The sequence below is a fragment of the Doryrhamphus excisus genome, linkage group LG14 (assembly GCF_037039965.1).
Source record: "Doryrhamphus excisus strain RoL-2023G ecotype Guam linkage group LG14, RoL_Dexc_Guam_v1.1, whole genome shotgun sequence".
Taxonomy (NCBI): domain Eukaryota; kingdom Metazoa; phylum Chordata; class Actinopteri; order Syngnathiformes; family Syngnathidae; genus Doryrhamphus; species Doryrhamphus excisus.
In genome coordinates, this window is record NC_136370.1 from 14,740,521 (window position 1) to 14,767,574 (window position 27,054).

Genomic DNA, 27,054 nt, shown 5'->3' on the forward strand with positions numbered 1-27,054 from the left:
GCAAAAGTCTGAATTCATGTAGACTCTGAACGGAAGAACAATGGGCAATTAAAGACAAAACATATGGAATTTATATTGTTTTCTGTAATCTTGTGGTACAGACAAGGTGTGAGAACAGTTCTTGAAATCCAATTGTGGTTAGATACAGAGGCTGTAATAACAAAATCAGAGAGAAGTAAACTAATAGAGTACATCTGCCAAGGTAAACATGCTGTAAAATGTGTGGTGAATCAACCATCTCCTGGGAGGTAGAATTAAGTTGGCAGAGGAAACCATTCGAGAAATGGAAAGAATGAGAATGGATGGAGAGAGACAAAAATGAAATGACCTAAAATAAGGTTGGTATGGTTACTTTCCTTCTGTTCAAATGTTTTGTCTATCTGGTTCGGTGTGTTTTCTGCAGATCAGCTTCTTTCATTTCTGTCATTATGACCGCTAGCGTCTGCACATATTACTTTCTGACTGTTTTGGGATACAATATTATACATAGTATAGTGTGCATTAGACTATTCTTCCACCTGTTTTCTTATTACACTTCATAGCAGAAATGCCGTTACATTAGCCGAGCTGACCACAGCCCAGACGTTAAAATTACAATATCCGTGATAGAATATTAAATCATATGGTTCATACTAATTAATATGACAATATTGGTATAGGTATTTGTCATGTTTGGCTGTAGGAACACTGGAGAACATTATTTAAACGTCAAGTTTGGAGTCAAGATACTACTCTTTAAAAAGTTACTGAAAACACAAATAATTCAACAACAACACACATACTGGATGTCAAAGGTCACCAAGACCCGGATGACGACCCCCCCCACCCCTTCTCTCTGATGTTTCCTCACCCCAGTCACATCTCCTCTTCATCTAAATCAATTCATATCTGTCCTTTTCCAACCTCCTTCTTCACTCTCCTCCGTTCCTTCCTGCTAGTGACCTTGCCTCCCCCACTCCACTGCCCCGCATTGCTTTTCATTGATGAGGGGGTTGATAGGAGAAGGACAAGTGCTCCTCTAAGCCTGGCTCTTCTTTGATGGGGACAGATGAAGGGGGTGCTGGGATGTTAGAGGAGTGCAGGAGCAGGTCTTTCTCCCGCTCTGCCCTGCTCCTCAAACTGGACTGCTAACACACACACACACACAGACACGCACAGACACGCACATATACACACATATGCTTTGAACTGCTGTGCTGCGGTGTGTTCAAAGCAAAGGCGAAGGTAGAAAAACACACAAAGATGGTGAGGGGAGAGAGAGAGAGAGAGAGAGAGAGAGAGAGAGAGAGAGAGAGAGAGAGAGAGAGAGAGAAGGGCACTTCAAGGTGAATTTGATTTCCACATCATTTTAACCACCAACACATGCACACACCAACACGTCCACTTTAACTAAAAGTCAAATGACACACTGTACTAACAAGAATTGGGACACCTAGCCATTACAGTGAAGTGAGCATAGAAAAAATAGCTTTTTACCAGGAAATATGAGGTGAAAGGACCAGAGAAGGGAAATCATGGGACTTATAAAAGCAGTCTAACTCAGGAAGTCAAGCCCTGGATGTTGTTTACACAAAAGATCACCAATAAACCTTTCCCTCCTCATACTTGTTGTATGAATATGTTTACACAATATGCATATCAGTGTGTAGGAGAAGAATGACTCAGACAATGTTGAACCGGGCGGTGCACAGCGGTCCCACGTTGCCTGGGCAAAATAATAAGAGAAACAACACATTTGGCACCGCCATGGCTCTGAGCAAACAACTGCAACCACGTGCATGTACAGTAAGTGTGTTTTTGTGTGTTACAAAATGCGCTTGCCCTTTTAGAGCAATCGTGTCAAATGCAAAGCTGCCAGCTAGCTTGCATACTGATGAGGCAGGGAGTATATAACAAGGCAACATGGGCCACTGTGCCGAGCTGCTCTGAACCCCAGTGGCCACTTTCACTAAGAAAACCCTTGGCTGGAGCACTTAGCTTTGTGCACATGATGCAAATGTCAGCTTGAGAATATGATGAATATCAGCCATCCAAAAAGCATAAACAAAAAAAAAGCGCTGCTAGCTCATTAGAGGGATAAACACCGCAGTAAGCCTTTAGGGCGCACGAGAAAGGATGGAACTCAGGAATGAAAAACAGAAGAGGCAGAAACACTTGAAAGACAACAAATCATTTGGACTGTAACTCAATTCACAGGCAGCCTTTTTAATCTCTTGGCTACTTGGACATTGTTTTTCTTCTCCCACCAGCAAACAAGCTGCGATGTGGAAGTAACGCAGCTGCTAATGGATGTGACAAGTCGGGAAGAAACACAAGCCATTAGGACAAATGCTATGCAAAGAAGCAATCTATGAACTAGTTTTGTAAATATAATAATGCTCAAGATGTGTTAACATCATGTTTATTACTGTGGCTGATGTAGAACAGTACTGCATTATAATGAGCATTCATAGTACATTCATTTTCTACCGCTTATCTTCACGAGGGTCGTGGGGGTGCTGGAGCTTATCCCAGCTGTCTTCGGGCAAGAGGCGTGGTACACCCTGGACTGGTCGCCAGCCAATCACAGGGCACATATAGACAAACAACCATTCACACTCACATTCATACTTACGGACAATTTGGAGTCACCAATTAACCTAGCATGTTTTTGGAATGTAGAAGGAAACCGGAGTACCTGGAGAAAACCCATGCATGCACAGGGAGAACATACAAACGCCACAGAGAAATGCCCGAGGGTGGAATCGAACTCGGGTCTCCTAGCTGTGTGGCCTGCATGCTAACCACTCGTTCACCGTGCAGCCCGTTCACAAAACAGTCTCATATTTTTCTCTTACTGGTCAGGAATCTGAAACTCCAACTTCTTCTGCACGATGTTTGCCTCTTTAGAGTAACAAATGATTGGTTGATTGAGGTGTCATTTCATAGCAGAAATATCCCTTCCTACAGTATGAAGCCCTTTTATGCTAAGCAATGATGACTTCAAGTGTTTGTTTGCTAGCCAGGGTTAACAGAAGATGGAAAAAGATACCAAGCACTAAACTCCCTTTAAAGCTTCCATTCTGCTATTTCCACTCCATCAGGATGATAGAGTCATCTTCAGTCTTTGTTCTTCTCCATGAAAACCAGGTTGTACAAAAACCGAGGTTCCACAGTAAATGTAAGTTCCTTATCACCTGAAGGGTAGGATTTTGTCTTATCCATCAGGGGTGTTTAAACTTTTTCCAACAAAGGCCGGAGACTGAAAATTCAAAGGATATGGGGGGCAACTATGGTATTTATGATTCTGTAAAAAGACTAAAATATCTACTCCAGACCACATGTTGGTCACCTCTGGTTTAAGTATTTCAAGGGGAAAGGATTCATTGGATTTCATTGGATTTGTGCTGCCGTGCCGAATGGATCTATTGAAGTCGCTTGTGTTTAATTACCAAATAACCACATCATGTAAGGACCACTTCCTGTCGCTAACTCTTTATACACGGCCTGGAATTCGGTATGCATCTACATCAAACTGGAGATTCTGTACCTAAAACACATCTGAATACTAACACATGTACCGTCTTAGACCTGACAATGAATCCCATGTATTGTATTTAATGTACCACATTTTGACTATCCATAATGTTATGGTCGCTCTGTGTCCTTTGCACGTGTATGGAGGCGAGAAGTTCATGATAACAGCAGGTACTGGAGCTGTAAGTCACACTTTCAGTGATAGTGTGTATCACTTAGCCAAGTGTGACAGATGGTGGTACACTTCCAAAAGAGCAATGAGAATGCAAAAATGGGTGCTCAGTGACTCTGACTGTGTGTGCGCGTATATTGTAGTCGCAAAATCGATATCTCCACTGTATGGACTTTTGCTCAGTTTTGTTGCAATTATTTTTGTGCTAAATTTTCACGTCTCACTGTTGATGCATTTTTTTTGCACTTAGCTAGATACAGTATGTTCCGGTCGACCCGTCTATGGTATCTTGCAGCTAGCTCTTCTCTTCTCTTTTTCCATAGAGGAAAATGTCCTTTGCACTCATGTACTTTCACACACTTATTACATACACTATATGACCAAAAGTATTTGTTCACCTGCTGTGACTCACATGTGAACTTGAGTGCCATCCCATTCTGAACCCATAGGGTTCTATATGATGTCGGTGCACCTTTTGCAACTACGTAGTGTGGCTTCAGCTCTTCTGGGAATGCTGTCCACAAGGTTGAAGAGTGTATATAGGAATTTTTGACCATTCTTCCAAAAGCACATTGGTGAGGTTGCATACTGATGACTCTAATTCATCCTAAAGGTGTTCTATCGGGTTCAGGTCAGGACTCTGTGCAGGCCAGTCAAGTTCATCCACACCAGACTCTGTCATCCACCATGGACCTTGCATTGTGCCCTGGTGCACAGTCATGTTGGAAGAGGAAGGGGCCCGCTCCAAACTGTTCCCACAAGGTTGGGAGCATGCAATTGTCCAAAATGTTTTGGTATCCTGAAGCCTTCAAAGTTCCTTTCACTGGAAGTAAGGGGCCAAGCCCAACTCCTGAAAAACAACCCCACACCATAATTCCTCCTCCACCAAATTTCACACTTGGCCCCATGCAGTCCCAAATGTGCCGTTCTCCTGGCAACCCCCAAACCCAGACTCGTCCATCAGATTGCCAGATGGAACAGCGTGATTCATCACTCCAGAGAACGCGTCTCCATTGCTCTATAGTCCAGTGGTGGTGTGTTTACACCACTGCATCCGACGCTATGCATTGCTTTGGTGATGTATGGTTTGGATGCAGCTGCTCGGCCATGGAAACCCATTCCATGAAGCTCTCTGTGTACAGTACTTGAAGTTTGGAGCTCTGTAGCAACTGACAACCTATTTGCACTATGAGCCTCAGCCTCTGCTGACCCCTCTCCATCAGTTTACATGACCTACCACTTTGTGGTTGAGTCGTTGTTGTTCCCAAACTCTTCCATTTCTTATATTAAAGCTGAGAGTTGACTGTGGAATATTTAGGAGCGAGGGAATTTCACGACAGGATTTGTTGCACAGGTGGCATCCGATGACAGTTCCACCCGGGAATTGATTGAGCTCTTGAGAGCGGCCCAAGTGTTTGTGCTTGATTTTATACACCCGTGGCCAAGCCTGGTAATTAGGATACCTGATTCTGATCATTTGGATGGGTGAGCAAATACTTTTGGTAATATAGTGTATGTCTGTATGTGTCTTTGTTTGACTTTCACACTCATACAGACAGCAGCTTGTTTATTTCTGGAGGGCTGTGTCATCTAGGAGCTCCTAATAAATAGACAAAAGTCATCTTGGTTTCTCTGGACAATTTTTATTGTTAAAAAAATGCCCCAAAAAAAGTGCGTATGACTGTGTGACTCAGTGCTACCAAAGCAAATGTTGCTCAAGCACTTTTGGTCCCATTGCACAATAGCTCAGTGCCAAGCGCCGTTAGTAATCAGGCTGGCAGGGCGAGTAACAAGCTGAAGTGGACTGGACAGTCATCAAGGCAGGGCTGAATGCCACCAGGAGAAAACCCCTCCGGATTTCAATCCTTTTTTTTTTTTATTTCCATCATTAAGCCTTTCCTTTCTACTTGCCTACATCCTCAAGACACAATAGTGTTTCTCTCCTGTTTCTCTCCTCAAAGGTGTCACACCAATTGTTAAAATTGGTCATACAATGTAAGATGCAAGAGAGATGAGGGATCATCTTGCACAAAAACACATATATACATACAAAATACACACACACACACACTCAAAGACTCTGGCCAACATCCAGCCGGTGTCATGTAGCCGGAGTCTATAAAGCCCTGAGCGCCATATTGACAAGTGTAATAACTGTGGCTGGCAGAAGAGAGCTGATTACAGCAGCAATAATAGTCCCTGCTTGCACATGGTGCACACACACACACACACACACACACACTTAATCCTTCTATGGTCGGTAAAGTTAAAGGTCAGTTAACGTGACAGTATACTGCAATGTTTAACAGTATATTTGAACTGTGGATTGTCAAATATGTCCCGGGTCCACTGCAAGAACAACAATGCTCTAGTATACACAAGGACAGTCAGTCAATGTCATTTGAACTTGGGATGGGTATTTGATTGCTGCCTGGAGGTTCTGTCCGATAATGGAGACCCCAGTGGCTATAACTCAACCTCCAATACACTACTGTATGTTGCGTTTTTCTTCTTTAGAACATGCTCACTTGAAACTGCTTTAATAGCACCTATGCACTCAATTTTGCCTCAATTGCTGCAGTCAACAAACAATTCCACACAGTTAAGAGAATTCGTAGCAAAAAAATATTCAAAATTTTGTCTATTTTGGATGGTTAATCATACATGTTTTGTGTTTAGAATTAAAAAAATGACTTTCAAACAAATGCCCGTTATCAATGCCCGGGAATTGCCTGATAGTGCCACCCATCTTACATCGCCATACAGTAAAACCAAACACCAACTCGAGAAGAACAACACTCAGTCGACTTCAAAAGACCAAACACTCCTAGACAAGGGACTCGATTATATGATTAGATTCCAGGCATTATTGACTGAGACACTCCAAAAAAAATCTCCAAATTGTGAAGTATTTTTTTCTAACTAAGAGGAAGAAATGATACCATTCAAGGTAAAGTTCATAAAAACATTTCTTTCCAGAGATGGAAAAAATTGACAAAAACTTTTCAAGAGGAACTTTAACACTGAGTCTATCAGTCTGTCTGGTCGTGAGGTTCTGTAATGGCAGGAAAAGGCTGCCGGTGAATGTGTGTTATATTGGAGTAGGGAGAGCAAGCTAAAATTGGGGTCAGAACTATGTGCTGCACTGGACAACATGTGGGAAGGAAAGGAAGCAAAAAAACATTAGAGAGAAAATGTATAACAACAACATCTCAAATGAACAATTACCAGGGCTGTCAAATGATTACATGTTTTAATCACATTAATCAGCTTTAAATTAATCACAATTGATCACCAACTATAGCTGAAAGGTGCCCATTTTTACCACATTTAAATAATAGAATGTCAATCAAGCTAAAAGATACCAGTCTATAAGTCTAAAAATCTATTTGTCTAACACTAGTCATTTGAATCACACTTTAAACCGTGTTATTATGAGCAATGAGTGGTTGCATTCAAAGACATCAGGTCATTTAAGGTACATTTACTTGTTTTCAGTGGATTTTCCACCATCCCTTTCATCTAAACGCTTCTAACTACTTTCACAATTTTCAACCGTTTCCAACCATTCCAAACTTAAAATTCACAACTAATTCGAAAAATTGCTAGGCATATTCATGCTAGGTGTTAGTATGCTAATGTTGACATGTTAGCATTACTTGCATTTGTAGCAATTGTCATCGGTAGAAACATATAGAAACACTTAGCATTATCATGCTAGGTGTTAGGATGCTAACATTAGCATGTTAACATTCCTAGCATGTTAACATTGGCATAGTAGCATTTATAGCCATTTTCACTGGTAGACACTTATAGAAATACCTAGCACGATCATGCTCGGTGTTAGCATGCTAACATTAGCATAGTAGCATTTTTATGCATTTCATAGATAGACATATATGTATATAAACACTTTGCATACTAATATTAGCATGTTAGCATTGGCAGCATTAGCTAAAAATCTAACATCCAGATAAAATAAATGTAGGTCTAAATCATAATGTGGGGGAACTATGCCGGACGTCTGCACTCAACGAGTGTCTTGAATAATTTTGAATTAAATACAACTACTTTCACTATTACCAACACAATTTGGTGTGCATGAGAAAATTAAAAGAAACCACACTTTACATATATTACAAATACAAGCAGCACAGTAGCAACAGAACCAATGTTGCAATACAGAGTTAATTGTAAATAACAGCACAGCAAGTGTAACATGCACACCAACACCTCAGTAGCATGCCAATTTTACAGCCCATTCTGAGGTGAACAAAGTAACAGACAGCTACCTACATAAGGAGGTTGCCTACAGCCACAGAGTTGTTTAGCTAATTACAGACAAAAGCAGTTATTTGCTTTTGTCGAACAAGAAACCTACGACTATAGAAGACTCTGTGAGGCGTTAATTGGAATATTTACTGCAACATGTACACATGGCACATAGGATAATTGTTCATATTGTACGCCAAACAGGCACGCCTCGGGGACACAACAAAGCAGTGTTATTCTCTGTTTTATTCCTTCCAATCATCCCTGCTCATTTTCTGTATTCCATATTCTACGTTAACTTTCACCCTCCTTTTCTTTGTCTCTCCCCCAATGGTCCCCGACCATGGAGAACAAGCAATTTGCAGCAGCTATCCGTCACTAATTCGCGCTCAGTGTTCATGAAAAATGTATAAGTAGGAGACTACCAGGAGATGTGTGTTGACACTGGGCCCTCAGCGAGAGACTGGCCCTGCATTAATGCAACATAATAGCATCTGTCTGTCTGTCTGTCTATCTAGTATATATCTATCTACCTATCTATCTATCCTAACTTCTCATACAGTGTTCGATGAGATTAAAGCCATAAATATTCACAAACTCAGTGAGGCAGCTCAAACACAGCTATCTACAATCTGAGTAACTTTGCATTTACAGTACGTGTGTGTAATTGCACTTGTGTTTGCCTGTGAGCACAGTGTGCAGCCAGCTAAACCTTCTCAAAATATAATAAGCCTGAAAAAGTTTATCTTAATCTTTAAAAGGCACCGCATGAATCCAGAATCAAGCTGTGAACTGGGTCGTGAGCGAGCGAGGTAGTGTTTGTGTATGGGAATGCGTTTCAGCATAAATTCACCGATGTGGTTGGTGTGCACGTGTGGAGGAGTTGAAAGTGCAGGTATTTGATGACAGTAGATTAATAACAGCACTGTATAGTGCCATCAGGGCTCATCACAGTGTGGATCATGCATAATAAACCTCCCAAGGTGTGTACCCACACATACACAAACACACACACACACATCCTCTCACTATAGCAACGCTGGCAGTGCCGCTGCATCTAAGTTCAAAGTCAGATGTAATTTCAGCTTCCCTGCAGCCAGAGGGAGCCATGCTGATGACAGCTGAGTTCCCCCTTGAAACAAGTGTTTCCTACATCCGTCCATTTAGTCCTTCTCCTCCGGTCCTCTGTGGGCTCCTTCCTTCATTCCAGCCAATGTGCTGGGATGTCAGGCATCCATGATCACACATTAAAATAAACCCAGTGGATGACCGAAGGCAGAAACAGAAAGCTAGGATGGTAAGTAAGAGAAGGAAAAATGGAAGGAGGAAATGTGTGTGCAGTCTTACACACCTTCATATACACACAGTGAATTACCAATGAACACTTTCCATGTCCAAGCTATTAATGAATATAAAATTGATGTTTCCAATCTTCTGCCCAGACTGGCTAAATAACATTTAAAGCCATTTTAACTGCAGATTTAAAAATGAATGCAGTAATGACAAGAAAGTGACCATTCATGAAAGAACGCTTCATGTCAGAAGGATGGATCAGACTTTTAGTGCTGGTGAATATAAAATGTACATACCAAGAGAGATGAGATGTAGCCTCATTTTATTATGCTATTGTCGATTTTAAATTACTAAATTATGAGCAAAAAGACCTGATCTATTGTTGAACAATGTAAACATTCATTTACTCCTTTTAGCATAGCCTTCATGCATACACTGATGAACATTCTGTGCCACACACACACAGATCCATAGAAATGTACACAACACACACATGCTTGGCAATGCAATCACCCCAAATGTTGAATTTGTACAGTATTGTCCTTTTTTTTTTTTTTTTAAATTACACAGCAGGCTATTCGGCACTAAAATACGGATGTGTGTGTGTGATAGGGATGCACCAACTTTCAATCAGATCCCGATACCTGCATTTGGGTACTCTTTTGGCTACCTTTACTGATATTCCTCCAGCTAAATTTGCGGACAACATTAAAGAACAAACATGGCTCATGAATCAGAAATCTGCATTTTTAATATGTGAATTACGCTGGTGTTGGAAACCAATACCGATACTGTGTCGGATTAGTTTGATCCCTTGTGTGTGAATGAAGAAATTTGCCTTTCTGATGTAGTAGAAAGGGACACCAGTACATGACGAGAACTCCGAAAAATTAAAAAAATGAGGCAGACAGGGGACGTTTATTTCCTTCAAGGGTCAATCCTCAGTCCCTAATTCTCCCCCTCTTCTTCCTCCTTCCTCCCCTGTAGTGGGTGGAGAGGCGCCAGTGGAACTGAACTAGTGTTTTTTTAACCAAGTTCATCCCTCTCCATTTCCCCTCAGTCTCAAATCATAAAGCCTTTCACATCCTGGGGGTTCACACATGTGTAAGCGCGCACAAACATATTTATCTACCCTTCTCACCAACCAGCCCGTCAAGGGTAGATGGGTAGAAAACATGGGCTCCCCCATCTCCATGCCACTGCTGCTCAGCCTTGTGTTACCAGCTTGCTTTAACAACCTATCCTGGCCATCAGAGCTCCCAGTAGGAAGAACCATGTCGAGCCATCAAGTTACAACTAAAAGCCTTCAGAAAAGAAAATATTTTACAGATCCCCATTGGGATATTTTCTTTTAGTGTGTCTCTCCTCCACGGGAGCGCGGTATCAGCGGTGGTTTAGCACGGGGAGGAATTCATAGTCAACACAGAAGTTTAAAAGGCCTAACTAATGGCTGGTCTCTTTTCAACTTTTCCCCATTTCAAAACTTACTTGTATCATATTCTCACTAAAAGACTGTGGACCAGAACTGCTGCTGACTCTAATTGGACTCCAGACATGTGAACTCTTAAAAGGAATGCCGATGGCGTGGCAAAGAGGAATTTAACCTCAGATCATTTCCGTTTCCTGTGCGACTTTATACGGGGGAGCGAATGGTACGCTCAAGAAAAAACACGTGTTCACTCTAGAGAAGGGGGAGGGGGGAAAGTGTGTACAGTACATGAAACTGTGTGTGCATGCTAAATGATTCATGAGGAACAAAAGAAAACAGGCCGGCATACAAGCGTAAAACTAGACTGTCTGCATTTTAAATGAAGACCATTCCTCTGACCCACTGAGTCATTATATCTGAGTTGGCGGTAAAACAGGACAAAATGTGGATTACTCTACATATGCATGACATGCAAATTTACATCCATCCATCCATTTTCTAGACTTATTATCCTCACGGGGGTCGCAGGTATGCTGGAGCCTATCCCAGCTGTCTGGGGTACACCCTGGACTGGTCGCCAGCCAATCACAGGGCACATATAGACAAACAACTATTCACACTCACATTCATACCTATGGACAATTTGGAGTCGCCAATTAACCTAGCATGTTTTTGGAATGTGGGAGGAAACAGGGGAAAACCCGGAACATGCAAACTTCACACAGATATGCCAGAGTGGGGAATTGAACTCGGGTCTCCGAGCTGCGTGGCCTGCACGCTACACCGTGCAACATGCAAATTTAAGAAGCATAATTATACTAGGCTTAATAGCATCTACATATGTCTATATGTCTAATGGATGGAGGGATATGCACATATACTACATGTTATTCTTCTGATCTCTGAAACCAACTTACCACACAGTAATTTGATAAGAAAGGTGACAAAGTTCCATCTATTCATCATTTAGTAATCACATTGTTTCTTTGCATATAGGAACAAAGTCATTGGATTTGCTTTATTTTGGTAATTTAGTTTTTCTTCTGACCATTCGTAATGAATTAACAAAAACCGAGGTTGAAAATAGTTAAAAGGCCGTTCTGGCGGTTTAGTGTCCCTGAAAGCATTCCTGGCTTCAGATTAGCACTTCTATTCTCAGACATGCTACGTGTCGGAGGCAGTGGCAGCCAGGAGCTGCTGTGGCCTTCAGTGCTGCTGCCCCTTGTAAGAATAGATGACAGCATCCAGAAAACGTCTTGTCTCTGTGCCTGCTTCTCTCTCCACAGCAGCTCATAGGGCAGTTATTTCCGCATGAGGAATGGAGTGGGAATACTGTAACTGTGAAGGGACTTTGTGAGTGTAACATGAATGTGATCCAAAAATATGTCAGACTTCATCCCTTTTTCATTTCCCTTTCTTGGGATTCGGACTTCTACTCTTTACTCCCCTCATCCACCCCCCCCAGTGTGTGCTAATGTGGAGGCTGAATGTAACCCTGTTGGATGACATTACTGTGTGCTGCCTGCTGGCCTGCCTGCCTGCCTGACTGCCGGGGGACTCTCAAATAAAAGGCAGTAGTGTGGAGAGCCAGTCAGGGTACATCCTGTAGAGGCAGACTGACATGCTCTGATAGAGCACGCACACATTGAGTGTGTGAGTGTGCGTGAAACTGGCAGAACGTGCATCAAAGTGCACTTAAGCGTGTGTTTGTGTGTGTAAGTGTGTGGTTGTGACGAGAGAGACAGAACGAGAGAGAGTAGCAGGCCTATCCAGCTGTGTCCTGTCAATCATTCACGACCTAACACTCAGAGGAGGGCAAGGTGGATACAAGCAGGAGGGAGAGTTGGTATGTGACATTTTTTGGGTGGGGGGGAATAATATAAGTTAGTGTTAGGGGTATAAGAGTGTGTTAGTGTCTGTGCATGTGTGAATAACATGCTGCCACCTGAACCCCCTAGCCTGCATTCAGCATCCCCCCTCACCCTGAACAAGTGACAAAAAGATAACCACGTTTCACCTCACCGCTTCACGCCCTTTCTCTCTTCTCTTATTTGCTTACTCATCCTGTTCTTGCCCCCCCCCCCATCACATCAGCGCCACCCTCCTCTTTCTCACTCTGTTTCCACATGGCTGGCCATCCACTACCGTGTCTTGCAGAATAGGAGGCGGCGCGCCAGCTTGGCAGGCTGTCAGGGGAGCGCTAGAGAGCTGGGAACATGTACTGACTGGAACACGGCTGTGTGTGTGTGTGTGTGTGTTACTCTCACAGACATGCAACTTTAGGCAAAACACAGAGAACGCCATCCATGCATCCCTTTTCTATGCTACTTTTTCCTCACTACTAATAAATAAGTAAATTAATCACACAATAATTTGCCGGTCTCCATATATTGCCATATGCATGCGTGCCTGTTTTCTTCGTTTCGAGTGTTCACTTCACAGAACAACAGCGAACAGAGTGAGACATCCTGTCAAAAAGTCGCTTTGTCTGTGTGGGGGAGACGGTGTCAATATCATATCATTGGTGCTACCAGAGGTTGTTTGTGTGTATCCTCAGACACTTGAACAATGTGTCCCACTCAAAAAGTTAGCAAAGCTACATCCGTTTATGAAATACTGGGCAAAATTGTCCAATTCACGTCTTGGATTAACACATTTGTGCATGTAATTAATAGACATTGTATTTACTAACACAAAAAGAACACACTATATGGTGGCAAAAGGTAAACAAAAATTTAAACTGAAAAAAATCCGATAGCAAATACACATGTAATATGGGGTTTGATCCCTATGTTCCCATGGGGTCCATGCTTTTATTTGAAGTCACATGTGGTTTAAAAAGAACCACATTTGTACCGTACAAATCACCAAAAAAGATGATGGCAGTCAAAAGCCACTTTGCCCTCTTTTTTTTGGAACTGAATGAAATGTCAGAAAGGCCTGGAGATGTCAATGGGAAATCCCTAAAGACATGAACGTGGACGTCTCCACTTAGACGAGGTCTTTGCCGAGCACAGGCACCATTCAGTACTTTCCTATATCTCCTTAATCTTCTGTTAAATTATGATGTATTAAACATGGGTTATGCCCCTGCATCTTATTGCCAGCGTTAGCAATGTAACGTAATGGCACCGTGGTATACATAAATGGTAGCAACCAGACCAAAAAACTAGGTAAACATCAGTAAATCAGAATTCTGCCCCCAATGAAGACTACCAGGTACAGTATGATAGTCCTGGGAGCCGTTTCATAATGTCCGATTCGATCTATTGACCCCGGCACAGGGGTGGTCTACAGAAGAAATAGTCCTCCTATTATTATGAAACTTGCTGAGTGTTCAGTCAGAGCAAATGGACTCGCTTTTTCTTGAAGATGTTTCACCTCTGATCCAGGTCAATGTGCAAATGCTTTGATTCAACTCGCCAGATATACCATGCACCGAAGACCTTTACAGACACCTTTTGTTCAAATATGTTATGTATTTGTGGATAAAAATATATTGTTCCTGAAATGATCATGAAAAATTGTTTTGAGCTGGTTTTGCACTACCGCAAATTTAAAGTTTGCAATTGGCTAAAATGACACTGCTAGCGCTTAGCAAAGTGTTGCGTGCATGTGTGGGTTACCTGGGACCCATCTTAGGGCAAGATATAAGGCACCTTTAAAGGTGTGCATCCTGTAGGCAGACACTAAACTGTAAATAAATGCAATTTATTCAATAAATGCGATAAACATTAGTGTTTAAAAAAACACAAAATTTGAAGGGGGCGTCATGGCGGTCTAGTGGTTAGCACGCAGAGCTCACAGCTAGGAGACCAGGATTCAATTCCACCCTCGGCCATCTCTGTGTGGAGTTTGCATGTTCTCCCCGTGCATGCGTGGGTTTTCTCCGGGTATTCCGGTTTCCTCCCACATTCCAAAAACATGCTAGGTTAATTGGTGACTTCAAATTGTCCATAGGTATGAATGTGAGTGTGAATGGTTGTTTGTCTATATGTGGCCTGTGATTGGCTGGCGACCAGTCCAGGGTGTACCCCGCCTCTCGCCCGAAGCACCCGGGTGCTCCAGCACCCCCCGCGACCCTCGTGAGGAAAAAGTGGTAGAAAATGAATGAATGAATGAAAATTTGAAGGGTGATGGTGGATCCCGCAGCAAAACCAGTTGGAACCACTTTGTGTTTTGGACCTTATTATTTAGCTAGATGCATCGATATGCAGTCCTATACAGTCTTTGTAAAAGTAGATAAGGAGGTCAACATGGTTACTGACAGATATTGTATTTGAGGCATGATATAGCGCATGTGCAACACTTTAAAAACCCAGGGGACATGTGCATTTATGGTAAGTCACAAAAGCACAGTTTCTTTTAGTCTCTCTTCAAAAAATCCCGCCACATCACACAACAGACGTGTCCCAAAACAACAACATGACACTTTGCCGACCTGCTCTCCCTCCCACCTGCCAGTGAGAAAGAGGAAGAAGAGATGACAGCAGCTTTAGATCTGACATCAAACGCTGGCGAGAGAGGGAGAGAAAGAAAAATGAGGAGAGAGAAAAAACAACAGTTACAACACCGCCATGACAGCTCACTGGAAGAGTACAGCTCTCATTTTCGCTCTCCTTTATGCCCTAAAATGAAAGGCCTGTTTTCACCAAGCAGCAGAGTTTGGCTAAGTTTGTTTGTTTCCGTCATCAAAAGTTGTACCGCTTTTGGCAACCTCAGTGGTACAGCACCTAAAGGGTGGAGCTAGTCTAGCTATTCTAGTCTAGGAATGACCGATATAAACCAAAAGAGATTTTATTTATATCGCAATAATGCATGTTGATGCAACCAAGCTGTGTCCTTACTAATCTGTGGCGCCGAAGAATCTACATTTTAAGTATCATTACCACTAAAAGAGGATGTTCGGAGTGTCCATGAATGCATCTTGCCGTGTGCCTACTGACAATTAGGAAGTGTCGTTCCAATGGATTAGAGACGCATTTGTTTGGAGCTGGAGATAAATATATGGTGTTGGAATTGCACTGGGCTGCATGGCGACCAAGTGGTTAGAGCACAGGCCTCACAGCTAGGAAACCTGAGTTCAATTCCACCCTCTGCCATCTGGGTGTGGAGTTTGCATGTGCATGCGTGGGTTTTCTCCGGGTACTTCGGTTTCCTCCCACATTCCAAAAACATGCTAGGTTAATTGGCCACTCCAAATTGTCCATAGGTATGAATGTGAGTGTGAATGGTTGTTTGTCTATATGTGCCCTGTGATTGGCTGGAGACCAGTCCAGGGTGTACCCCGCCTCTCGCCTGAAGACAGCTGGGATAGACTCCAGCACCCCCCGCGACCCTCATGAGGATAAGCAGGAGAAAATGAGGGCACATATAGACAAACAACCATTCACACTCACATTCATACCTATGGAAAATTTAACCTAGCATGTTTTTGGAATGTGGGAGGAAACCGGAGTACCCAGAGAAAACCCACACATGCACAGGGAGGAGATGCAAACTCCACACAGAGATGCCTGGGGGTGGAATAAAACCCGGGTCTCCTAGGTGTGTGGCCTGCGCGCTAACCACTCGTCCAACGTGCAGCCTTGCCAAGATGTGTATGCGTTTATTACGGTAAAACAAATTGTTTTATTAAGGACACAAATTAGTTACCACAGTTAAGTTGACAGCCGTAATATGGATTAAAGTCCATATCGCCCATGCCGAGTCTGGTCAAAATTTGCTTGCCAAGAAAAAAGATGGATTGTTGCATTGTTGCTCCTCTTCATCGAACACCATGCCATGCTGCTACAATATCACTATCATTCCAGACCGTACAAAATGTATAAGTGGCTAACCTATCCATCATGGATGGACAACATGCGCTAGTAGTAATGGAAAACGGGGTACAAGGGTTCATCCGCTGCAACTGGAACTCTTGCTCCAGAGTCCCACACTCATTCGGGAAAGAAAAGTAAATGAGTAAAGACAAACTCCGTATTAGAAAAAGAGAGGCAGCATGTATGCTTTGTAATACACAGTCGTCCTCATCTGCATCCAACATTTATTGCATTGTCCCTCAAAAGCAACAAAAGCTTTCAACAAATTCAAACATCAATGTGTGTTGCAAGATAACCAATGAACACACGACATCCTGACTTCATTTAAAGTTTCTACCCTTCATCTCCCACTTTTCACATTCTACTCCAAGCCCTGCCAGACACATCAAGCAGCTTAAGCCAAGGAATTGTAAATGTCTTTTTATGCCATTCTTCAAAATGCAGAGGAGCCGTGAGAAATGACTTAACTGATTAGTTTAGCCAAAATTTTTTTTAAAAAGCAAAGCAGTCCAAAACGAATAGACCACTGACTATTTTCCCCCTCAATTACTCCTGGCGGCTGTCTGCTTAACAAGTTTGAGCAAGCCCAAATGCCAAGAGGCGGTGCGCGTGGGTTTGCATGTGTGACTGTGCGCTTCAGCACAAGTGCTTGTGACTGTGCATATGCTTTCCTGCGCCTGTGGGAGAGCGCATGATGCTTTCACCACTGATGTTTTTTGGACACTCGTGGTGGATAGCAGTCAAAACACAAACATGAGACAAAGAAGTGGGCCATGAGGTAAATGGACGCATTCAGATGGACACAAGCTCAGAAGTCAACACGAGTGGAAAGGCTGAAAATCTGTGTACCGCAGTTCAAACAAAAACATGAAAGATTTGTTGTGATGTGGCTGAGAGTGCCTCCTTGTTATGTTGTGTGTCTGTATCGCTATTTTGGACATGTTTAGCAATGCTGTTTGCTCCACAGTATTGTCACTCACTCACCGGCAGACTGGAAGGGCGGTCCTGGGAAGAGACACCATCCTCATTGTTCTTCCCAGAGTTCCCTGGACCAGGACCTCTGGTGCTGTAGCTCTCGTGTTGTGCCTCCTTCAAAGAAAAAGGGGAGATGAAATTTGTGAATCTTTATAAAAAGTTATAAATACTACAATTACTGTGGGAAAGGCCAATCTACTGCTAAAATGGATACTTTATCAACTGATTACTGACAAAGTAACAATAATGAACTTCTCCCATTTTTAGCAGTCCTTTAATTAATTCCATTAATTCATTTTCTAGCGGTTTCGGGGGTGCTGGAGCCTATCCCAGCTGTCTTCGGGCGAGAGGCGGGGTACACCCTGGACTGGTCACTGCCATTATTCACCCTTCGTCGTGCTATAATATCACAGTGATTGTTTTAGACTATAATACATTATGAAACTGAACAATTGAAACAAAATCCATATTTTGTCCTTTGATCTGCGTAGAAATCTTGGTGAACAATCACAATTAGAATGCTGGTCTCCTTCAGAATTCAAGCATGAAATTTCCAGGCAAGGACACACAATGATCAAGGAAACAGACACCCCCCCCCCCACCCAACATTCATTTCTACCTTAACTATAATAAATAAACCGACACACAGTCATCCGCATTGTTCAATCTAAGTCATTTCTGTCCCTCTGTAATCACAAGGCTATCTAGTGTAAACCAATTTCCTCTCCATTGTTGGGGGTGTTGCCCACCTCCTTCATCTTGCTCTCATTCTTCATATCAGTCCCTCCTTCCTTCTCTTTCTTCTTTTCATTCACTCCAGTGGTCCTTTCCTCCATCATGTTAAGCATCAGTAGCATAATAGCAAGTGGTTACAGACCTCTGAGTAGAAGGATTAGTGATAGCTGACGGCTAGACGTGACACACACACACACACACACACACACACACACACACGCAAGTCATTCATGCCAAACATACTAAACATGCAGAACATCACATCTATGCAACATATTTATTTACTTTCTGACTTCTAAAATCATTTTTCTTCCGTTGATTTGTTTCTTATCTCTTGTGTAATTAGACTTTAGTATTTGGGCAAAACTCCTGCCAGCTAGTGGATATCATGTTACAGCAGGAGATTATCCTTCTCAGCCAACAACTGAGAACAAATCTATTATTAACAAATTAATAGCATAGTCATTTGTGCAACAGAGCTGAATTACTCTTGTGCAGAACTGAGAGCAGATTGCATGTGAAATATGATATGAAGTAAATATTGTTGCCGCTTTACCTACAAAGTTCTTCCACACACACACACACACACACACACTTTGTGTGCTGCCTTAACAGCTGCATGCACAGAGAGACAAAAGTTAATGTATTCATTCATCCATTATTAAGAGAAGGTAATGTAATGACCTTAAAAGCCCTAGAGTAGTTCCTGGAAATCCACATTTCAATTATCAGCCAATTAAACCCCAGAAGCATAACAAGACACTATTTTTAGCTTAAAACTTGCAGCAGTACAGCGGAACCCGCTTATCTGGTGACTGACATCAACAAAGGCGGTTGTTGACATAGTCGGAATCGAAACCGAAACTGAAACAAACCATCAGACAATGTTGATTCTCCACTTCTCTGCTGAGCATTTTGCAATACCTTAACTTTCCTTTTCCTTAGCGCAGAGGAGTCCGCCTCACGTTTGGGAGACATAATGGAGGTTAAAGTTAATAACATAACAAAACTGAACAAAAGTGACATTGTCCTTCTTCAGTGTACTTAGTGCAACTACGTATTACTCTACTAATGGTAGAGTACTGGTAACTCATTCTTTCTGTTTTTGTACAGTATTAATCATTGACGGTACTTCATGTGTTCTGCGTACAGTGTGAGTGACTTCATTTAGGTATAATTTAGGTTGAAGTTCCGACTCACGCTGATTCATTCATAACCTGAGGACTACCTGTATTGTTCAAATGTTATTGTTACTAAACTTTTTCACAGCAATCATTTAGACACAATAGCATTGTGAATAGAAGAGAAAAAACACAATTAGCAGGATTACAGATTGCAAATACAAAAGAAATTCTTTCTGTTGAGGCTCTGAATTAAGGTGCTAAATCAGGAACTTACTATTAAAGTCTGAGTCACTCTGACATCAAAAGGAATGATCCGCTCCTGCAAAATCATGTCTACCTGTCATCCTCTATGAACCAGCTAGTATTCATCATTTATATGTATTTCTAAAGTATGTATTATAACACTTGCAACAACATCCATCCACCCATTTTCTATGCTGCTTGTCCTCCAATGAGATGCTTTGCTCAGATGCAATGCATTATGGGAAAACTTTAAAATATACAGTATTTCATTTTAAACTCGTATTGGAACTTGTTTATATATTTCTTATGTACACCTTCTGAGTGTTAAGTTATTGTGTGATGAGTTCAGTGTTCTTTAAAATGATCTTGTGAGTCAGACTATTCTATTGAGTATCAACCTTCTGCAATTTCCAATAGGTTGACAAGTTAACCAGTTGATGCTAACCAGAAAACTTTGCCATACTTTTTTTATGTTAACTTAAACACGTTAGCACTGTGGCCTAATACACAGTACACTAACATTGTGTAATTCCCTGAATTACAAAGGTGGACACTGTGGCAGCATATTATTCATATTCTATTTAAAGCACTGCGATTGGCTGGTCACCAGTTCAGGGCGTACTCCTCTTCTCACCCAAAGTTAGCTGGCATAGGCTCCAGCACACCCCGTGCGACCCTAGCGAGAAAAAGCAGCATACAAAATAGATCAATGGATATAAAAAGCCCACATTTATCAGGATAGCGTCATCAGCAACTGGGGATACTTTGACATGACCAATAAAACTCCATCCCCTAAGTGAATTGCTTGGGTTGCTGCTTGAAAAACATATAGAAAAAAAATCAAGGCTATAAGAAAGCATTAAAAAAATGAATGCTTGTGAAATGTGGAAAAATGATCTTCAACCACAAAGAAATAGATAAATAAAAAGCCATGAACAGACAACAGACGGTTGAACACCCAGTGCCGGCTGACACAAGTCCAATATTTACTCAGACATATGAGATTGTATAGTGTGAGTGTGTGTGTGTGTGTGTGTGTGCTCGTGGGAATTTCTGTTTTAAGTGGGTCAAAATGGGGTTAGCCTCATACTACTGTTTACACTCACGTTCTTACATCATCGCTGTCAACTGTATGGACAGAGTAAGAGAAAGCGAGAGAGTGAGAGAGGGAGAGAGGGAGAGAGGGAGCGAGGGCACATGGAGGACGAGAGAGGGAAAACAAAAGGTGACACAGAGAGCAGGTGAACAAGAAGATGAAGAGAGGAGCGTTGATTAAAAGAAAAAAAACAGTCTAGAAAAACATCAGAGGCAAATGAAGAAGCGCTGCGAGTGCATCCGTTCATTTGAGCTTTTTTTTTTTTTCCTCCCCCCTCCACTCCATTGTCTCAAAATCCCATTTCCCGGCTAATTTAGAAGCTTCTAAAATACACTCCGCTCCATACCTTAAGCCTAAGGCCACAGCTAATCCTGTCTCCATACACACATTTGCGCATGCATGCACAGAGACGCGCTCATTCATCCTCCGCGCTTTTCAAAAGACTTCATCTTGGCATAGTGGAAACGAATGAAGGATATTGAAAAGCAAGCGTTTGAAGTACATGAGGGAGTGCAGGGGAATCAAACTGTGAGTTAAATGCTATTAGACAGCTGTGTGGAGAGCCAGTGTAATATTAGATTTGATTGAATAGATGACTGCTGAACGTGCTGTAATATATAGAGCCGGAGAGGCTTTATGCAGACGTAAATCAATATTGCAGCACGGCGTTAATCCCGGCTACAGGAAGACGGCGAGTGAGACATTCGGAAATCTCGCTGACACTTGTTTGGAGTATGAGCCGTAGTACAATCAGTTGGATTCAAACGTTGGATTCAAATGATGTATAAATTTTGTTAACCTCAGAAACAAAAATTTCATTTCCTCAACGGCAGGGTCGAAAGTCATATTTAAAAAAAAAAAATGGTCCCACGGAACTGAATGATATTCAACAGAGATGTCATTTAAAAGGGATCACTGCCTGAAGAAGCGATCCAACCATCACACAGAGACGGCTTCTTTTTTTTTCCTCCAGTTGACATTTTTCATGTCTCACATCATTTAAGAACTGCATTTGGCCTTTTTGACGGGATGCACCGCACACATTTGAACTCGACATTCAAGCATGGGATGAGGTGAAATGTTGCCTCCTTTTGTAGCTGCTTGATTGCCTGTCTTGAGCAATATAAGTCGGATAAAATACGCCATGACCCAGGCATGACAGCAAGCCACCAATCTACAAAACAGGAAGCAGCCGGGGGCAAGTTTACAGCCATGATGTTAAGCTCAATTTGTTTGAGTCAGTCTTCATCTCTTTTTCTACAAAAAGTGAGGAAATAATTTGGATTTTGACACACTGAACAGTTTTATCTTTGTAAATTTACCATGCGTGCTTGGAAACATGCTATGTTTACGACTACCTGGCTGCAAGACCTTGATCACATATATCCAACAAAGTAGGCTTTCAAGCTTGATAGTATGAAATGCATTTGGCGCTATCCTCTATTTTATTTACCCCTCACTCACAGACACGTAATGGGACCGTCTGCGTAGCTTGTGATTACAGCTCCGTACAGTAGATGGCATCAACTGACTTGGTTGCGCATGATAACGCGTCTGTTCATCAATAGAGTGAGATATTAGACGTACAAGGATGCGTGCTTTATGACGCGCACACCCAGGAAACATCATGAGTGTTTTAATGCCATAAGGCCCAAGCACACGCCTCTGCATGAAATGAAACCAACACCAGTAAGTCAATAACTTCACTTTCTCTTGTTAAATCAAGTTTTAAAAAAACATTACATAATGTTGCACACGTATAATGACACAAACGGATATGCTCAGTTTTACCCGTTCATGCACAAACAGAGTCAGAGTTAAAAACCTCCACTCACGCTGCAGTTTTACGACATGGCCAACTATGCAAATTAGACAAAGTCTATGTTTAATAATGGCGACAGTCTATTTGTAAGTTTATACAAACACGACAGAACCATTACTAAATTGGAGTTACTGCACCCAGTTTTGGTGCAGATCATATTTTCCAGCATTTCCCCGACCTCTCAATGAATAATACGATGACTGTGCATTCCAATATTATCATTTTTTTTTTATTTTCACAAATTACACAATACACATCCAGTCTCCCATCCACTTCCTGTCTCTCTCCTCACCTTGTGTGGCTTTCTATCCCACCTCTCCATCTCTTGTGCTACCCTGCTCCTCTTCATCAATAGACCCTCCACCCCCGCCCCTTCAACCCTCATGACTATCAAATGAATTAGTTATTCCACAGCACCTTGGAAGATGCACATCTCACAAAATCTGACACTAATGCCATTAATATTCATTAAAAATTAAGCTTAATTGTGTGTCTTTGTGAGACAGTCCCCCCGCTGACACACACACACACACACACACACACACACACACTAGGAATGAACAAAAGCACACACTTGAACGTGTAAGTCAATCAATCTGCTGATACACTACGTCCGAGACACCAAGGACTACGAGTCGCTCATGGCGTGCAGATGCGGCCCTGAGGAGCGTGCACATGTGCACACATATACAAACAGAGTATAATACTGACTTTCCTGAAGCACACACATGCCCATGCTAATAGCGCTGGATGAACAATGACATGGAAGCTTTGGGATGGAGCCACATCGCCTTGCGAAAAATATCACAGACATCAAGGTTTGGTTTGTCTTTCATGTTTTGTTCAGTGTTTTCCTGTTTTACATAACACACTGTATTTACATGCTGATTATTTCACATATGCTGGGAATATATCACAGGGCACTGCTACTTTCATCTGCTGTGACTGCTTTTTAAAAAATGCAGTGTTGGACCTCATGCAAATGATGGGCATTCATCCCAGGCTGGAGCCTATTATTATCATCACGGAAAAGGTGACCATTAGAGCTGCGCTGACGCTTGTGTGTATCTGTGCGTGTGTATCTTAATGGGTCCATTTGAAGCAAGGTCTTTTCCAGTGCTATGTGTGCATGTCCTTAAAATTGGATTCTATCGCAGCAATTTGCCTGACCTTTAACACAAAGAGTCTATACAAGAAGCCATATGACATACAAATAAGCAAGCATTTACTTACCTATATAAGCCAACACAACCAAATACACACCGCCAAAGGTATGCATGCATACTTAACATGCGTGTAGGTCCTCCCCATTGGGATAATGCCACATGTATAGCTGACAACATATTGGGATGAAAAGTATTGTTGTCTCTTTGTATCAGTATCAATGCACAAGCTTTATTTATCAAATACGTTACTACAGTCTACTACTGTCAACACCAAGTATTTAATGTTACTAATAGTAACAAGAGCCTCTTATTGTTACTTTTGTTTTATTATCTGACAATGTTTTAAGCCGACTTTCTATTTCAATGACATTGAGTTTGGAGTAAAAATAATCAATGCATCATCTGAATACTAGCATCATTTTCCAAAAACATGCAGTGTTAATTTGCTATCTATTAAGTGACATATCTCATAATCAGTATCATCGTGATAATATCAGATTGTGAGTTACTCAATAACTTGTAACGAACTACATTCTTTAATTCTCATTGAAGTTCATCAAATAAGAGCAAGGCTTTGTGAAATCTTTACTTTACGCATCTGTCCATGGTCGCTGTCACCACTAGCCCCATCTGTCTGCAAACTTCAGTTGTTTGGCTCGCAATTAAAGCAGACATCCACCCCAACTGGAACACACCCACGTGGCTTTTGCTCCCCATCATGGAAGAACAATGGCAAAACGTTGGCAAGCTCGACTTTGACATTCTTTTTTTTATTGTGTGTGTTTTCTTCTCCTGCCTGTGAAGTGTGTATTCAGGAACAAATGTAGCGGCATTTTCTAACAAATGGCAGCTAAATGAGGCCCCCAGGGTGCTGGGCCACTAACTACCGGCCTTGCTTTGTTCAAAACCCATTATGATTGTCCTAACCAATCCAGAAACATCTCTCCTATTCTTGGTCATTTGCATTTGAATTGCAGCACGGCTACACAAAAACAAACACAAATCAAAAAAGGAAAATGAAGGGAGAAAAAAAAAAAAAAAAGAAAAAGTGGTGGATTCCGGTCGAGCAATTAGCAAATGCCAGTCAGAGTGAAGGTAAAAATCAGACTGCATTATAAAACAATGTGTGCGACACACACACACACACACACACACACTTCTATGTGGTTTATACACTTGTGGGCATTTAGGGATGTGGAAACTGTACTTGCGTTATTCTGTGGGCAGTTTATTATATCACCTTAAAGGGATCCTCTGAAGTCAGAAATTAATCAAACACAACACTCAACCAAGAAAAAGTTTTCTCTTTAGAAATAGAAGTAAATAACTATACACACACACACACACACGGTGCACTTCTAATCAGTGCCAACCAAAGCCAATCAGCAATTTTGTTAAATGCATACATCTCTTCCATCACCATTAATAATGAACACTAGTGACCTCATCTTTGATTTTTTCTTAATTTTCTTAATGCGAGTATTTGTTCCATAAAAGTGTATTAATTAGTCTGTTATCTTAATTTCATGGCACGTCCCTTAGCTGCATTGCTTCCAGTACGCAAACAGTACATTCAGTGTGTGTTTTTTTTTCCCCAATCAGATTCAGCTTGTACGTGTCGTCATGTCAATGTAATACGTCCAGGGCCTTCAAAATCAAGAGTGCTGGCCCATATAACATATGCATGAAATGGGTCTGTTTATTTTATTTATCAGCTTGGGAAATGGGGGCGGCACGGCGGTCGAGTGGTTAGTGCGCAGACCTCACAGCTAGGAGACCCGAGTTCAATTCCACCCTCGGTGCATGCGTGGGTTTCTTCCGGGTACTCCGGTTTCCTCCCACACTCCAAAAACATGCTAGGTTAATTGGCGACTCCAAATTGTCCATAGGTATGAATGTGAGTGTGAATGGTTGTTTGTCTATATGTGCCCTGTGATTGGCTGGCCACCAGTCCAGGGTGTACCCCGCCTCTCGCCCGAAGACAGCTGGGATAGGCTCCAGCACCCCCGCGGCCCTCATGAGGAAAAGCGGTAGAAAATGAATGAATGAATGAATGAATGAATGAATGAATGAGCTTGGGAAATGCGGCCCACCAAAGCTTTTCATGGTAGAGACGGTCATAAACTACTGTAGGATATAAAAAATAGTTGTTGATGTTTTACATTGTTCCTTGCTATATGTTTTAATAAACCTTGAAACAGATGGAGCCTACATTATTTAAGAGGTAGTGGTATCAGTATAAGCAAACAGTACTGACACAGACACTGTGATACTGAAGTCTCTGATACAGCTTTCGCTACGGTGGAAGTCATTATATTGTTCAGGTGTCCCCAGTAAATGTATGTTTTTATATGCCGTGAGCCTATACACTCATAAATGCATATGTGTAAAATTCATCAAGCTTAAGTGCTCGTCAGAGGCAACCAATCTGAGTGCAGCAGGCCTTGGGTTGCCGTGGAGATACGTGGGGACATTTAGAGGGCTCAGATAAACTCTGCCATTTAAAAGGTTATGACAATTAACGCGGCTCTCCGCAAATTACCACTGCCAGACCTTTACCCACGGACATCTCTCTCTCCTCCTTATCACCCAACACCCAGCCTCACTCCTCCTCTCCTCCTCGGTTGCCATTTGGCCTCCATTCCCCGTCACCCGTCCTCCCTGCATCCTTCCATACCCTTCCAGCCAGCAGCACTTTTATTATCACGCTAATTAACAGAGTTGTGCACTTAATATTCCAATGGTGACCAATTAATGACACTGAACTTTAGGCCCCCCTCCCACATGCTGTGCTCCCACCACCCTCGTTTCACTCACACACTCTCTTTGCTGACTTTCATTTCCTCTGTCTTGTTTCTTCAAACTCCCCATCCCGCCTCCCGTGGCCAAGGTGAGTTCCAATTTCCGTGTGAGTGTGAGTGTGTTTGTGTGGATGGACGGGGGATTGCTACAGGAGGCAGCAGACCACAGCAAGGGGCTTGTAAACCTAGGGGCCAGGCTGCAGAAAAGCTCAACGGCCTTTTAATTAACCTGGTGTGATTAAAAGCAAGGGAGGTGGTGGGTGGGGAGGAAGGAAAAGCAAAATGGTAGACTGGTTGTGAAAGGGAAACGACTCGGGAGTGCGCCCACCAGTGCGCCCAGTGCAATATTTATACGATAGAAAAGGGAATCGAAGGGTGTAGGGCAGATTTATATCTGCAATCAAATTTTCCATAACATCTCCGTAATTGACATTGTAGAGAGATTTGTTTTTGGTTTTTTTTTAATACAGCAGTACAGCGGCTAAAAGTTTGCATTGGTTTACTGATTGTTTTGTGTGCAATATGGCGCACGTAACAAACTTCTTGTTTACTCAACCATCTTGGATCATGCGCCCAAAATTGTTCACA

At 42.1% G+C, this 27,054-nt stretch overlaps 1 protein-coding gene across 5 annotated transcripts in view; it reads right to left on the bottom strand.

Moving 5' to 3' along the window:
• arid1b (AT-rich interactive domain 1B) overlaps positions 1 to 27,054 on the bottom strand; it is a 216,746-nt gene that overhangs the window by 95,522 nt on the left and 94,170 nt on the right. For all 5 annotated transcript variants that reach the window (XM_078796185.1, XM_058089853.2, XM_058089846.2 and 2 more), the window contains one exon: positions 17,489 to 17,593. In XM_078796185.1, the coding sequence (XP_078652311.1) occupies positions 17,489 to 17,593 (105 nt within the window). The remainder of the gene's footprint in view (positions 1 to 17,488; positions 17,594 to 27,054) is intronic.